The sequence below is a fragment of the Ogataea polymorpha genome (genome assembly GCF_001664045.1).
Source record: "Ogataea polymorpha strain NCYC 495 leu1.1 chromosome Unknown OGAPOscaffold_5, whole genome shotgun sequence".
Classification (NCBI taxonomy): domain Eukaryota; kingdom Fungi; phylum Ascomycota; class Pichiomycetes; order Pichiales; family Pichiaceae; genus Ogataea; species Ogataea polymorpha.
This window is the reverse complement of record NW_017264702.1, coordinates 847,388-860,229: the sequence shown is the minus strand read 5'-3', so window position 1 is coordinate 860,229 and position 12,842 is coordinate 847,388. Positions and strand designations below refer to the sequence as shown.

The window sequence follows — 12,842 nt, the reverse complement described above, 5'->3', positions numbered from 1 at the left end:
TTAGTGGTTGGGACAGTAATTTAAGCTGATCTTTTTAATGACTTTTTCTTTCCCAAGTTGGAGGAGTCCTCTGATAAGAAAAAGAAATTGCGATCTGCGTTGTCGCGAAGGAATGGAAAAGCGTCGATCGACGGAAGACTTTTCTGGAGGAACGGAATTTATGGGAGCGGAATTTACGTACTTATTATGTAATAGAAGCCTAGAGCGAGCTTGTTAAATACACAATGGATAGGTGGCGTCATCAGGCAGCATAATAGCCAGCGTCGAATGCCAGAAGTGAGCAGATTTTGTGTCGTGTCGTGTAATGTGCTTGTATATAACTGCTCCGTCTGATAGGGGGTGTCACGCAAGAAACTGGAGCCAAGCAAAAAAACGGCCACCCCAACACTCCAATATTTTCTCCCCACTTGGAGGACAAACACGGGGTGTGCTACCCAAATACTCTATCTAGCATTATTTCGATTCCAAACCTTTTATGGCACGAACACGACGGACAATTGTTCGGCTCCTCGAGAAGGGGATCTATTTACTAATTTGGTAAAGCCGGCTGGACACTACCAATCGGAGTATATAGATACCCAAAGTTGCAAATTCTCGGACTTTTCATCTGCTGCAATGACTGTTTCTGTGAACTACCCTGAGGAATTTGCTGGTTTTGCCGTGCTTGACACCAAGGACTGGAACAAGCCCAAGTACATCTCGTACAAGCCCAAGACCTTTGGCGACCACGACATTGACATCGAAATTGAGTGTTGTGGTCTTTGCGGGTCCGACATCATGACGGCGATGGGCGGCGAAGGATGGGGAGAAATCAAGCTTCCGCAGGTTGTGGGCCACGAGATCATTGGCAAAGTGGTCAACGTGGGTCCCAAAGTCAGTCTGCACAAGATTGGCGACAGAGTCGGCCTGGGAGCCCAGGCTTTTGGATGTTTGAGCTGCAGACGGTGCAAGGAGAACAACGAACAGTACTGTAAGAACTCTGTCACCACGTACGACGGCGTTTATCCCGATGGCTATGTTTCTCAGGGAGGCTACGCTTCGCACGTGAGAGCACACGAACATTTCTGCTTTGCCATTCCCGACGCCATTAAATCCACCGAGGCTGCCTCTCTGTGCTGCGCAGGATTAACCGTGTACTCCCCTCTGAAAAGATACATACCTACCGACCTGCCGAATGGCGAGAAGCCAAAAGTGGCTGTGCTTGGTCTGGGAGGCCTGGGACACCTCGCGGTCCAGATTGCCGCTGCTTTGGGAGCCCAGCCATACGTTTTCTCGAGAACAGACGCCAAGAAGGAGCAGGCCTTACAGCTTGGTGCCAAGGGGTTCGTGGCCACGGGAACCAAGGGCTGGGCGGACGAGTACTTCGACCAATTCGACCTTATTCTCAACTGTGCCATTTCTCTCTCTGGCCTCGACTTGGACAGCTTCCTGTCGATCTTGAAGGTTCAGGGCAGATTTGTCTCTGTCGGTCTGCCGGCCGTAGAGGAGAAATATGACGTTTCTCCGTTCACGTTTTTCTCTAACGGCTCATCGCTGTGCTCATCAAATCTGGGATCCAGAAAGGAGATGCTGGACTTGCTGGACCTGTGTGTGAAGCACGACATCCGTCCGTGGGTCGAAGAGATCCCAATTTCCGAGGAGGGGTGCAACATTGCGCTGACCAGAGCCTGGAAGGGAGACGTCAGATACAGGTTTGTCTTTACCGAGTTCCACAAGGCCTTTGGAACGGGAAAGTAGATTATAGATTGGAACAGAAATAAGCTTCTTCAAAGAATGATAAAAGTATCACTCAAATTAAATAGTCTTAGAGAGAGCGTCATTTCCACGGCGCACGGGTAGCTCTAGGCGCACCAGACGGGCGTTTCTCCGCAAGCATCGCAAGTTCCTCTTCTCTTCGTTGGTACAGCGAGTGCATAGCGAGCTCGGCCTCACTGCGGTAGTCTGTTTTAGCGGGAGCTGTCTTTTCGGGCTCCGTGTCTGGGGAAGACTCGGGCAGAGCTCGCAGCGAAACAGCGTCTATCCAGGGGAACAGCACATTGCCAAAGTAAAAGTGCTGCACAACAGGGAATTTCGAGAGCACCTCTCCCTGGAACATTTTGATCATTCCGAGTGCTATTTTTTCCCAGGGCTTAGAGGTGCAAATTTCGTAGAGCAGCGGCGAGTGCTCACTGAAATTGCCCTTTTTCACACGCCGAATAAATCCAATAGCGTTGTAGAAAAGATTGCGGTGTGCCTGCTGTTTGGTCACCGCCGGATTCAGCACCGTCGACGGCGTGAGTCCCACGCGAAAGTTCATGGCCCTAGCGCTTTTTCTATCGGTTCCAACGGTCTCGGAATCCACCAGCTGCGAAGCTCCAATGATGTAGATCAAGTGGAAATGGTCGTCTAGCCCCCACACCCCGTGTGATCCCGCCGGTTCGAGCGTGTACGTCAGGATCAAACGTTTCACAAGATCATAATATTTGCCAAAGATGACTAGGATCTCGGTACCCTCGAGAGAGTCCTGGTCCAGCAATTGACACATAAGCAGGCTCGCAAAAAATGCCAAAAAAGATAGCTCGTGCCCTGTGCCATAGTCAAGACGCTCGCGAGAGCCGAACGCCCCTAGAATGTAGTATCTGGCTTCGGAAACAAACCCAGTAAACTGGCCGTCCACCTGGGATGCAAAAAGCGGGCGCAGGTGCAAATCAAACCAGCTGTCCACTTGCTTCTCGAGTTGGTCGTGCCAGTCGCGACACGCCATATTTCCGTACCGTCTAGGACCGGGCTTCGGCGGGACCTGATCCACCAGGAGGTTAAACTCGGCAAGAAAATCAAGCACTCGTTGGACGTTGGACGAAAGCGTTTTCTGGTCGAACTCTGTCGTTGGCCGGGGCAGATCAAGTATTGGGCTTGATACTGACTCATTAGGCGATTCCACTAGCGAGGTGTCCAGAACCCCTTCCGGCACAGTTTTCAGGCTGACCTTCTGGCAGATCAACATTAGGGCTGTCTTGATGCGGTCAATTGCCATCGAATGCAGAAAGCTCTGCACGTCCACAGAGCCGTGGATTTTTTTCGCTGGCGGCGACCACTCCAATAAGCTATGCTCTAGGTCTAATCGAGGAACAGCCATTAAGAATTAATTTATCTATTTTTATCTACCAGTTAACTGAATATTTAATAATAATCAGTGAGGCTCCCGCAGTTTGTAGTAATTTGTCGAAAAATACCACTTGTTGAAAACATGCACCAGCAGGAGATTTGCCAGCAGCGGCAGCATCAGCTTCGGTATGGTCTGCGATGCCTCCTCGTCGATGGTGAATCCATGTTTGAAGTAGAGAATAGCCAGCAGATAAGTGCAATGTAGAATGAAAATCAGCGGCGATCCGATCCTGATCGCGCTAAATCCAACCAGCGCCGTCCACGTGTACTCATCCATTGTCTCGTGGTCCAGATAAAAGTCATCCATGCCGTAGTACTTAGACGAGGGCCGTTTTCGCACCGGGGTCTCTGCTGCTGGTCTTGGTTTCTTGCCCGCAATCACCAGTTCGTCCGCAGTTTCGTCGACAGTCGCCGGCTCTGGCTTTGACACACCAGAAGAGCCTCGCTGCCGGCGACGGCCCGAGCGTTTCGAGCTCGTGATAATAGGTTTCAAATCAGCGAAATCTGCCATTGGTACAATTTTTTCTTATCTATTATTTTTCGTGCACCAACGCAGCCGACTGCCATCCTCCGGCAGCAATCGCCAAAACCTGACCGTTAACAGGAACACGCACCGGCTGCTCAACAACAATGTCATTCCCGTCCTGACGCACGCCTGGCATGGCAAGTGCGGCAGAAAGCGTCCCAAGCCCCAAACACCCGTTTTTGTGTGACTCTCTGCCCCAGGCATACAGCTCGCCTTTTCTATTTAGGGCCAAAAAATGGTAGTCCCCAACAGCCACCGAAATCACTCCATTAAACTGCAGCTCGCGGTAGATTTGCGGCTTTTCCGAGCTCTTATCCCCCAGCAGAACCTGGTCGTCGTTGGTGATCGCGCTGAACCTGTTGAATGAGCCGCTGAGCCGCACAAACCGGGTCTTGTGGCTGCCATACGCTGAGTGTTTCTCCGCGTACTCCTGAAACTTGGCGAGCTTTGAGCCACGGCCAATTCGTGGTGAGAGTTCGCGTGGCAGATCCACACGATACAGCTCGCCCTGCTCCGTTAGGTAGATCAGAAAATTGTCCAGCACGATGTAGTCGTCGATCGCGACGGTGCCGTCGATAACGCTGACGTAAGCGCGCACTGGCCCGTATTCGCCGCTATGCGGAGCAAGGCTGTCACGGCGATTCCAGACGGCAATCCCCAGGTTGTCGATGTGGCAGCTGCTGAACGACCAGCCCGCGCGGATTCGCTCAATCCGGCCCGTTACCCTGTCGCCGTTTTCCAGGTGGAGATCCAACTCGACACCCCTGCACAGCCGGCCGACGCTGTCCCACGTCCAGAGCCGGCCGTTGGTGTCGAGGCCGATAAAATGCGATCTTCCTGACCCGATCTGGCTGATCTTGGTGTTTTCTGGTAATTGTACCTTATTGACACATTTTCCTGGCTCATAGGCTGGGCGCGGCTCGCTGCCAAAATTGTAGTCTCTGGTTTTGGGCCCCGGCTCCGACAGGCCTGCCATTCCATGCCAATTGCGCCCTGTAAAATACACATTGCCCCTGGTGGTAAGCACGCAGAACGCAAACCCGCCGGCAGTCACGTCTGCAATGTATTCATCCTCAAAAGTCAGCTCTACAGGCTTGACGAGTCGCTTGCTCTGTCCGTGGTCCAATATCTCCATAGCGGCATCCTGGCTGCCAAAAAGCCACCCAAGACGACTGTACCCGTTGTTCCCAAAGGTTAGTAGCTTACAGCTTTTGCGCAGTTTGTACAGCTGGGGCCATTTATAGTATATGTCGAACGGAACGTTGTCATTCTTGAATGCCTTCCGAAACATTTGATGCCAGACAACGGCCTGGTTGAGACACAAGCTGAGGCTTTTGCATGTAAGAAATAGAGCACGGATGTCTGGCTCGTCCAAAAACGGCACTATATGGAAGCAAATGATGTCTTCATTCAAATCATGAAAGGATACCATGATGAGAATAAAGTAGCATCCCTTATTTAACAGGGCTGCGATTTTCCCGTGTACGGGTGTTTAAGGTTGCTACCGGCAATTTAGTATATGATGGTAAATGACTCTTATTTATCGTATAATCGAGTATCGTTATCGTAAATCGTAACTGCAGCTAGGTTTCAAACAAAGTCATCTCTATTTTCGAGAAAAACGCGCAAGTGGAACAGCACATCGCTCAAGTTCTTAAAGTTCACAAACTTGAAGTTCTTGTCGTAAATGAAGTTGAAGAGGAAGGATCCGATCTTGAGAAATTTGAACGGGAGCTTGAACTCAATCAACTCGTTGATAATCAGGTCTTTTTCACGGAGCACCTCTAGATCATCCTTCAAGATCGAGTTCAGGTTCTTTTCCTGCTGGCTGTAGTGCATCGTATCCCTGTTGATGATATTGGAAATGGTCAGGCTTGAGAAATCGCTCTCAAAATCATGGTAGTCGTAGTTGATTTTCAAGAAATACTCGAGATTGAGATAGATCTTGAAGAACTTCTTGTAATACTTGAACACTGTTTCGTCGACATCGGTGTTCAGCGACGAGGACGGGTTGTACACTGTAGAGCGCAGCTCGAAGTGCTGGATAAGACTAACAGAGCCAAGGCTGTTGTACTTCATTTTCATTTTGAAGATGTTCTCGAAATTGATCAAGAACTTGACAATGATCATAAAGATGTCCAGAAGCAGCTGCGAGTCAATGGACAATTTCATCAAGAAATTAAGATCAACTATTCCCAGCTCCTCGTCATAAATCTCCTTCAGTTGCTTCTCTGAGTTCTCGAGCTCCGAGTCTGCCGGCTGCTGGAAGAACACTGTTTTGAAAATATCAATGCAGTTGTCCAGCATTCCAATGAGCTCTTTTTGGTATTGGGAGTCCTTCAGCTGGTCGTCAGTAAAAATGAAGCTATTTTCGTAGAGACTGTTGATATCGCTGAAACTTCTCAGCCAGACGTTTTCTTTGATCTTATTGAAATTCATGATGTGCGACAACTTCAGGTTCAAGTAGCTGTTCAACAACTTTGCATCAATAAAAACCTCGCTATTCCTCTGGTACAATTTGCAAGCCTTGAGCAGGTTTTCCCAGTTTTGAGCCACGTTGAGCAGTTTTTGATCCTCTGAGCCTAGTTGCAGTAGAAAGTCGGAAACGTTGCCTCCTTCTGGCATTGACAGATAAAGCTGCTTCAGGTATGCCAGCTGGTGGAGCCCATTTTGGAGGCAAACAAGCCCATACTCGCTAACGTGATTGTCAAAGAAGAAATTCAATTTTCCGATCAAACCGGTTGATGGATCGAGCTTGGCGAACGGTAAGTTGATGAGATCTCTCAATACACGGTGGTAGTTTTCTGGCCTGAAATCAAAACTTTCAAGGATGTTCTTGAACTCCGCATGGCTTGTGCACTCCCAAAGAAAAGTGGACGAAGGCAGATCTGTTTTCAGGTCGTCAATCTTCAACGATGGAACAATATTGTAGAGCGTGGATAGCAGAGAGGAGATGTGGAATATCATGTGGACAGTGCGTATGGTGGACTCGTTTTCGATGAATTTTTCGTGAGAGGTTTCGTCGTCGTCTATGTTTATTGGTAGCTGCGAACTGACGGAGTTCAGGCCTGACGACTTGACCAAGGAGCATAGGGCGTTCACCTGTCTGATAATAACATTCAGGCTGGTCTCGTCATCTGCAAAAAGGCCGTAGACCACGGAAAGAGTGAGAGCCTGGATCAGCCACAGAGGCGAGGAGTTGTTGGTCTGAGTCTCAACGTTCTCGTCGGCTGAGTCTCTGTGTCTGACAAGCTTTTTGCGGGTTTCGAGATAGACATGAATGCACCGTCTGGACGCCTCGTACAGGTTGGCGGCGTCGCTCTTTCTATTTGACACGATCGCTCCGATGGTTGCAATCAGCAACGGCTGACAAACCAGAGACACTCTGGTATTGTCGATGCTGTTTTCGTCTCTAATCAAATTCGATTCAATTGAGCAGAGCGTCGACTTCATCAGAGAATACTCGTTAAGCATGGACTTGTGGATGAAGGGATGGTGGTTCAAAAACTTATTTTTGAATTCGTTGGTGTAATGATTGAGTTTTTCGTTGTCTGGAATAGTGGGAGAAGGAACTCCCAGAAAAGGATACTTGGAAAGAGACTGGTACACGTAGTTTCTGATGGTGCCGGTGAACAGGTTCACCCGTGAGTATTTCTCGAACTTATCCTTTGAGTATGCAAATTCGCTATTGAACTCTTTATCCGAATACGTTTTGGAGCCTCCTTGTTTCTGGGAGTTTTCGAGGGTCTGATTCGGGCTGTTTTGCCGCGAGTTGGCCGAGAGCGTGTTGTCCAGCAGAATAGGCGAGATCGTGGCGTTTGACGAGCACGACGACGAGTGCGGGACCGTGTTCTGGTCGCTGTTGCCGTAAAATGAGTATCCTTGAGGAACGTCGTACGTTTTGGACACGTTCAAGTCGGCGATCTCTTCCAAATCATTGATACTCTGGTTGAACAGTGTTTCTTGCCAGTGCTTGACCTTTTCATCTCCCGGCTGCGTGTTGAGGCTCGAGTCTGTGGCGGGACTTTCCTGGACCAACGGCGACACGTGGGCCTTGAAAGGCTGAACATCGGGCCTATCTTGCGGACCCAGAGGGCCTTCCACAAGCTCCTCGAGTCCGTGCGCCTGCACACCACGGTTGGGCAGAGCCGTGTGAGTAAACAACGAGCCGACGTTTTTATAGGGCACGTCGTAAAACGAGTAGCCGGTGATGTCCTCGTGGAACTCATGCGGCGAGACGTCCATGGCGTCGACATTCAAACTGGAAGACGTTTGCATTGGCACCTGGCTGTCGCTGTGGTCCATGAGGTCGAGGTTGGGCAGGCTGTTGAGCCACTGCTCGGAGTCGTCGTCGAACGCAATGAGCTGCGGCGTGGAAAACTCGACGGCCTCGGTGGCGTACGGCTCGGGCGTGGGCATGGCGTAGTTGCGGCCGCTCATAGCGGAGAATGAGGCGCGTCTGTTGACGGGGAACTCGAGCTTGTAGTCGAAATCCTTGAGACCCTTGAAACTGAAGTCGTCGTGAAGCTCGGGCACCTCCTTGATGCGCTGCTCGACGGCAACGGGCACGCTGTTGCGCTGTCTTCTCGCTGAAGGCGTTGGCTTGGTGACGGCGCTCGCAGAGGCCGAGAAGGAGCCGCGTTTGCCGCGACGCAATCCTGCTCTGCCAGCCGGCTCCGCAGACGGACTGTTGGACGCGCTCTGGTCTGTGTTGTCCTTGGACGCTGGCGAGGACGTCGACTTGACGGAGCGTCGTCTGAGCCGCGGGACGACCTCTGCGGCCCCGGCATGAAGCTTGGTGGAATGTCTAAGCAGCAAGTCTCTTCTGCTGAATTTGCGCGAGCAGATGGTGCAGGCAAAGGGTTTCTCCTTTGTGTGGGACCGCTCGTGTCTTTTCAAATGCTCCTGTCTGGCAAAGGCGCGGGTGCAGATGTTGCACACGTACAGCCGGGGCTTGCCCGAAGGCGTGGTGCCGTTCAAGGTAAGCTCTGCGGGCACCGACTTGTTGTCCTGGGACAGCTCGCTGGAACTGCGCCGGCTGGACTTGACCGAACCAAACATGGGAGGCATTTGAAACGTTTTATCGCTGTTCATAGTAGCACAAATCATCCAAAATATAAGGTATGCGAACAACGAGTCGGTTACAATTGGCAGTACATTTCAGTCGCAGGGTAATTTGGAAAATATGGAGAAGAGGGACACCCTCGAAATATATATGAACCCTCGTGTCATCGGTCAGCCCAACACCGCGAGCCGACCACACGGCTGCCGCGTCTGTGCCATTGGTCATTGCGGTGCTGCAAGAGCCCCTTTGTTGGTCACACCATTCTATTTCCCGATTGAGCTGAAACTTTTTTTACCCCACATTGGGGGGGTCGGATTTCTGTCGGAGCCAGCAAACAAAGCCAAAATTGTCAGCAATAAAGGTGGGGCCGCGTGGGGCTCGCCTTATTCTGCCCCATTCGGAAACATCTCTGCACCAGCTGCCCCCCTCGGTATCTTTTTTTTTTTGGTCATTCTCGACACACGTCATGGCAAACCTTTCAAAACCGCATACCACCGGACTCCGCTATAGCCAGGAGGACCAGGTCGACATCGCACGGCTCGCCAAGACCGTGCTGTTTGTGCTTCTCTTATCGGCCGCCACCGCCTATTTCGCCCTCCAGCTCTACACCTTGCTTGGCAACTGGCTCTATGTGTCGTGGCCCCAGTTCATGCTCGACCTTGCTGCATTAAGTATTAAGATCATCGTGTTTTACTATTTTTCCCGGTGGCTCAACGGCGTCCTACTATTGCGCCAACCCGACCCTGCAGAGCTGAAAAAATACGCCTAGTCCTCTGTTCCCTCGGCCATCTCGTTCACCGTCTCATTCTCCCGCACCACAAACGAGACCCCCATCTCGTCCAGACACGCCCGCACAGTGACGGGCTCCAGCTGCACCCCCTTTGCGTCCAGCAGCGCCATCACGTCGCTGAAATTGATAGGCCTCAATAGCAAAATGTCCCTGTACAGCGTCTTCTCTTCTTTCAATAGCCTGCGGATGTGTGAGAACATGACGCTGCGCACCTCGCGAAACGTTTCCTCCATACGCACGTGCTCTGTGTAGTTTCTGTCCAGCTCCGCCTGGCTGAGTTGCAATACGCCCTCTTTCTGCCGCAGTAGCTGCCGGCGGTCGATCATCCGCAGCGACGATGTTAGTATGTCCACCATCTGCTTCCGCGATTTCGCCGGCTTGAGTCCCCATGCCTGGATCTGCAGTTTAAGCTGGGCGGTGGTGAAGCTGCCGAAGTCCAGCTCTGCCGCAGTCAGGGGCGGCTGCGACTCTGCTGTCTCTGTAGCCGTTGCGCGCGTTGGCTGCAGTGCGTGCAAATCGTCGAGTTTGAAGGTGCCCTCCCCCACCGGCGAACTCTCCACCACCACTATCGACGCGTCGGTCTCGCTCGACAGCTCGATCGGGTCCTGCTGCGTGCCAGATACCCCCGGCTCTTCGTCCAGCACTTCGTAGACTTGTCGCCGCTGCTGGATTTTCCGCGACGCCGACGCGTGCGACTCGTATGTCGTCCACGAAACCTCGCAATCCCCGTAGTCCTCCTCGGGCGTGCACGGCACCGATCGCTCCTCGGGCTGGATCACCTGCGACAGCGTCACCACCAGGTCCTCGTCGTCCGACTGCGACGCAACAAAGGTCTTTTCGTCAGTCTCAAAGTCGTAAAGGCTCAGAATCTCGTCCCTGCTAAACACCATCGGCGGCGCAGACGACTCCTGCCACAGCTGCTTTGCGGTCGGCTGTTCGTTGTATTTTGCCGACACAAGCTCCAGAGTCATTTTAGCGCTTTTCGAGAGTTTTGGCAGACTTCGCAGGATCTCGTTGCGCACCTCAGTCCACTCCTCCCGCGAGTACACAAGACTGATATCGTGGAGCAGCGACGGCTGCTCCGGCGCAGATTCCTCGATCCGCGCAATGTTCCGTATAATGTCCTTGGCCTTACGCTTCCGCCCCGATAGAGCAAGAAGAATCGCAATGTGTTCGTTTTTTTTCCCGTGTTTTTTCGACATTCGGTCGCCCAAGCTCCTGATCTTGGGCCTTTTCGGCACCGGCCCACTACGTCGGGACCTTGGCGCCTCTTTTGCCTGCATCGCGTACTTTTGTTGTAGCAGTTCGAGTCTATCTCGCTCCTGGTCCTTGGCCTGCCATTCCTCGATTTGTGCCTGGGCCTGTGTTCCTAGCAAAAACTGGGACATGGGGAAGATGATTGAATTTTATTTTTTATTTTTTTTTCATAATTATTTTACGCGTCATGTACGGCTTGTCGCCCAACAAGTCACCAGAAAAACGAACTCCTGAAGATCCTGATGTGGAAACCAAGCGCCAAAAAACTGTGGCCACGCCAGAGGCCCCGGACGAGACGCTGACACCGAAGTCGTCGCCAATGGACGCGGACAAACACGCCCGACAGAGGCTGAAGAAGGAGCAGGAGGAGGAGCGCAGGCTCAAGCGCGAACAGGAGGCCGCAGAGCGCAAATTGCGCAAGGAACGCGAGGAGCAGGAGAAACGCATGCGCAGAGAGAAATTGGAGGCCGAGCGACAGGCCCGGAAAGAGCAGAAGGAGCGCGAGAAGCTCGAGAGACAGCAAAAAAGAGAGGCCGAGGCCAAGGCGCGCGAGGCCAAAAGACAACAGGAGGAGGAGGAAAAGGCCAGGCGGCGGGCCGAGCAGGAGGAACGCGCGCTCAAGAAGGCCGAGGCAGAGCTCGAAAAGCTGCGGGCCAAAGAGCTGGAGCAGCAGAAGCTACAGAAACAGTCCATTATGAATTTTTTCAAGCCTAAGGACCCGAAAAGCCCGACTTCCAGTCAGTCGACGCCAGAGAAAGCGGCTGCTAGTGACTACCGCACGTATTTTCTTCCGTTCAATGTCCGTCCTGGTGTGCGAATGGCGCAGAGAACGCCGCAGAGTACGCCGCAGCAGAGTGCAGAGCTAGATAAGTTTTTCCAGGGCCAGCAGACAAGCACAGCACCGTTCAGAGACTCGCTTGTTTCGAAAAAGAGCGCAGGGCTGTATGGCAAAGCATCGGATGTGATCCAGGCTTACAACCTGGGCATGGTTAAGGAAGCGCAGGAACAGCTAGACCGTGTGCCTAAAAAGTATCTGCGGTTCTACGAGAACGCAAAGCCGCCATATTTGGGCACGTACTCGTTTTTGGTGACGGATTTGAACTTCAGGCTGGCGCTGGACCCGTTCACAAAAATTCCATCGGACATTTTACAGATAAATTACGACTTTGACTCGGATCTAGAAGAAGAGGACGATGACGACGAAGGCGAGGATGTGGAGCTTGACGAGGACTCTGAGGAGGACGAAGATTGCCTGCTAGATGAGTCGTCGGACATCGAGCAGTTCGTCGAGACTGACGAAAACGGTGCTTCGACGAAGAAGACAGTCATCGGGCCTCTGGTTCCTGTGGTTAGCTGGATTGGCCAGAAAGCCAGTGAGCAGGACCAGTTTGCGCACTACTTCAGCAGCCTCCAGTATGAGCGTCTCAGACACAATATTGAGCTGCCTATCGATCCAATGTGTGACTACTGGGGCGAGGAGGAAGCACAGGAGCCACAAAGCGCTACCAAAATCATTGAGGACACGCGGAAAATTGCTGGCGCTGTGGAATCTGGACCGATGACCGTGAAAAAGAAGGTTATTACCGATGCGGCACACGTGGCCAAGCTGGTTAGCTTCATAGCAGAGAACAGCGATTTTTCGATCAACACCATGACGGAGATCGCGCAAAAGCAGATTCTGGTAGACTACTCGAAGGCAGTTGTGAAGAACAGCATCAAGGAGCTGGCTACGTTCGACAAAAAGACCAACAAGTGGGCCGTCAAACAGAGTGTATAAATAGGTACAAATTTGATGCATTTTTTTTTTTTGCTGGGTTTTCTATGTAACGAATTATATTTCCTAATTTGGATTATTAAATTGGCATGCTCTTCTATCTTGTCGGCCAGAGGAGCTACAAGGCCCGCGTTTGCAGCATAAAATTCACCGGATTTTTCTGAGTCTAGTGGTGTGTCTCTCTTCCCACAGCTCGCTCTGTAGCATAAAATATTCCCATCTCCATCCCGTTTAATTACTCGCGTCGGCCATATATTTTTCGCGTCCTCAACACGAAACATTAAAA

General features: G+C 51.7%; 7 protein-coding genes across 7 annotated transcripts; 2 read left to right on the top strand and 5 right to left on the bottom strand.

Moving 5' to 3' along the window:
* Nucleotides 1–555: 555 nt before the first annotated feature.
* On the top strand, nt 556–1,762 carry OGAPODRAFT_16921 (uncharacterized protein). Its single transcript, XM_018354759.1, has one exon. It carries the CDS (start codon nt 616–618, stop codon nt 1,735–1,737), a length of 1,122 nt encoding a protein of 373 aa, XP_018210070.1. The 5' UTR covers nt 556–615; the 3' UTR covers nt 1,738–1,762.
* Nucleotides 1,752–3,101, bottom strand: OGAPODRAFT_16920 (uncharacterized protein). The gene has a single exon (XM_018354758.1). It carries the CDS (start codon nt 3,011–3,013, stop codon nt 1,817–1,819), a length of 1,197 nt encoding a protein of 398 aa, XP_018210069.1. The 5' UTR covers nt 3,014–3,101; the 3' UTR covers nt 1,752–1,816.
* Nucleotides 3,102–3,146: 45 nt separating this feature from the next.
* Nucleotides 3,147–5,172, bottom strand: OGAPODRAFT_16919 (uncharacterized protein). Its single transcript, XM_018354757.1, has one exon. It carries the CDS (start codon nt 5,100–5,102, stop codon nt 3,678–3,680), a length of 1,425 nt encoding a protein of 474 aa, XP_018210067.1. The 5' UTR covers nt 5,103–5,172; the 3' UTR covers nt 3,147–3,677.
* On the bottom strand, nt 3,170–3,655 carry OGAPODRAFT_9371 (uncharacterized protein; the record flags this gene model as incomplete). Its single annotated transcript, XM_018357398.1, has 1 exon — nt 3,170–3,655. One exon carries the CDS (start codon nt 3,653–3,655, stop codon nt 3,170–3,172), a length of 486 nt encoding a protein of 161 aa, XP_018210068.1.
* Nucleotides 5,173–5,193: 21 nt separating the features above from the next.
* On the bottom strand, nt 5,194–8,822 carry OGAPODRAFT_16918 (uncharacterized protein). The gene has a single exon (XM_018354756.1). It carries the CDS (start codon nt 8,762–8,764, stop codon nt 5,261–5,263), a length of 3,504 nt encoding a protein of 1,167 aa, XP_018210066.1. The 5' UTR covers nt 8,765–8,822; the 3' UTR covers nt 5,194–5,260.
* A 384-nt stretch (nt 8,823–9,206) lies between these two features.
* On the bottom strand, nt 9,207–10,650 carry OGAPODRAFT_16917 (uncharacterized protein). Its single transcript, XM_018354755.1, has one exon. The coding sequence runs from the start codon at nt 10,494–10,496 to the stop codon at nt 9,501–9,503; it is 996 nt and encodes a 331-aa protein (XP_018210065.1). The 5' UTR covers nt 10,497–10,650; the 3' UTR covers nt 9,207–9,500.
* Nucleotides 10,651–11,101: 451 nt separating this feature from the next.
* OGAPODRAFT_77300 (uncharacterized protein) lies at nt 11,102–12,571 on the top strand (the record flags this gene model as incomplete). Its single annotated transcript, XM_018356308.1, has 1 exon — nt 11,102–12,571. One exon carries the CDS (start codon nt 11,102–11,104, stop codon nt 12,557–12,559), a length of 1,458 nt encoding a protein of 485 aa, XP_018210064.1. The 3' UTR covers nt 12,560–12,571.
* Nucleotides 12,572–12,842: the final 271 nt, after the last annotated feature.

Bases quoted from the DNA above. Each gene is read 5' to 3' on its own strand.
- OGAPODRAFT_16921 (XM_018354759.1), top strand. From the start codon at position 616: ATGACTGTTTCTGTGAACTACCCTGAGGAATTTGCTGGTTTTGCCGTG.
- OGAPODRAFT_16920 (XM_018354758.1), bottom strand. From the start codon at position 3,013: ATGGCAATTGACCGCATCAAGACAGCCCTAATGTTGATCTGCCAGAAG.
- OGAPODRAFT_16919 (XM_018354757.1), bottom strand. From the start codon at position 5,102: ATGGTATCCTTTCATGATTTGAATGAAGACATCATTTGCTTCCATATA.
- OGAPODRAFT_16918 (XM_018354756.1), bottom strand. From the start codon at position 8,764: ATGAACAGCGATAAAACGTTTCAAATGCCTCCCATGTTTGGTTCGGTC.
- OGAPODRAFT_16917 (XM_018354755.1), bottom strand. From the start codon at position 10,496: ATGACTCTGGAGCTTGTGTCGGCAAAATACAACGAACAGCCGACCGCA.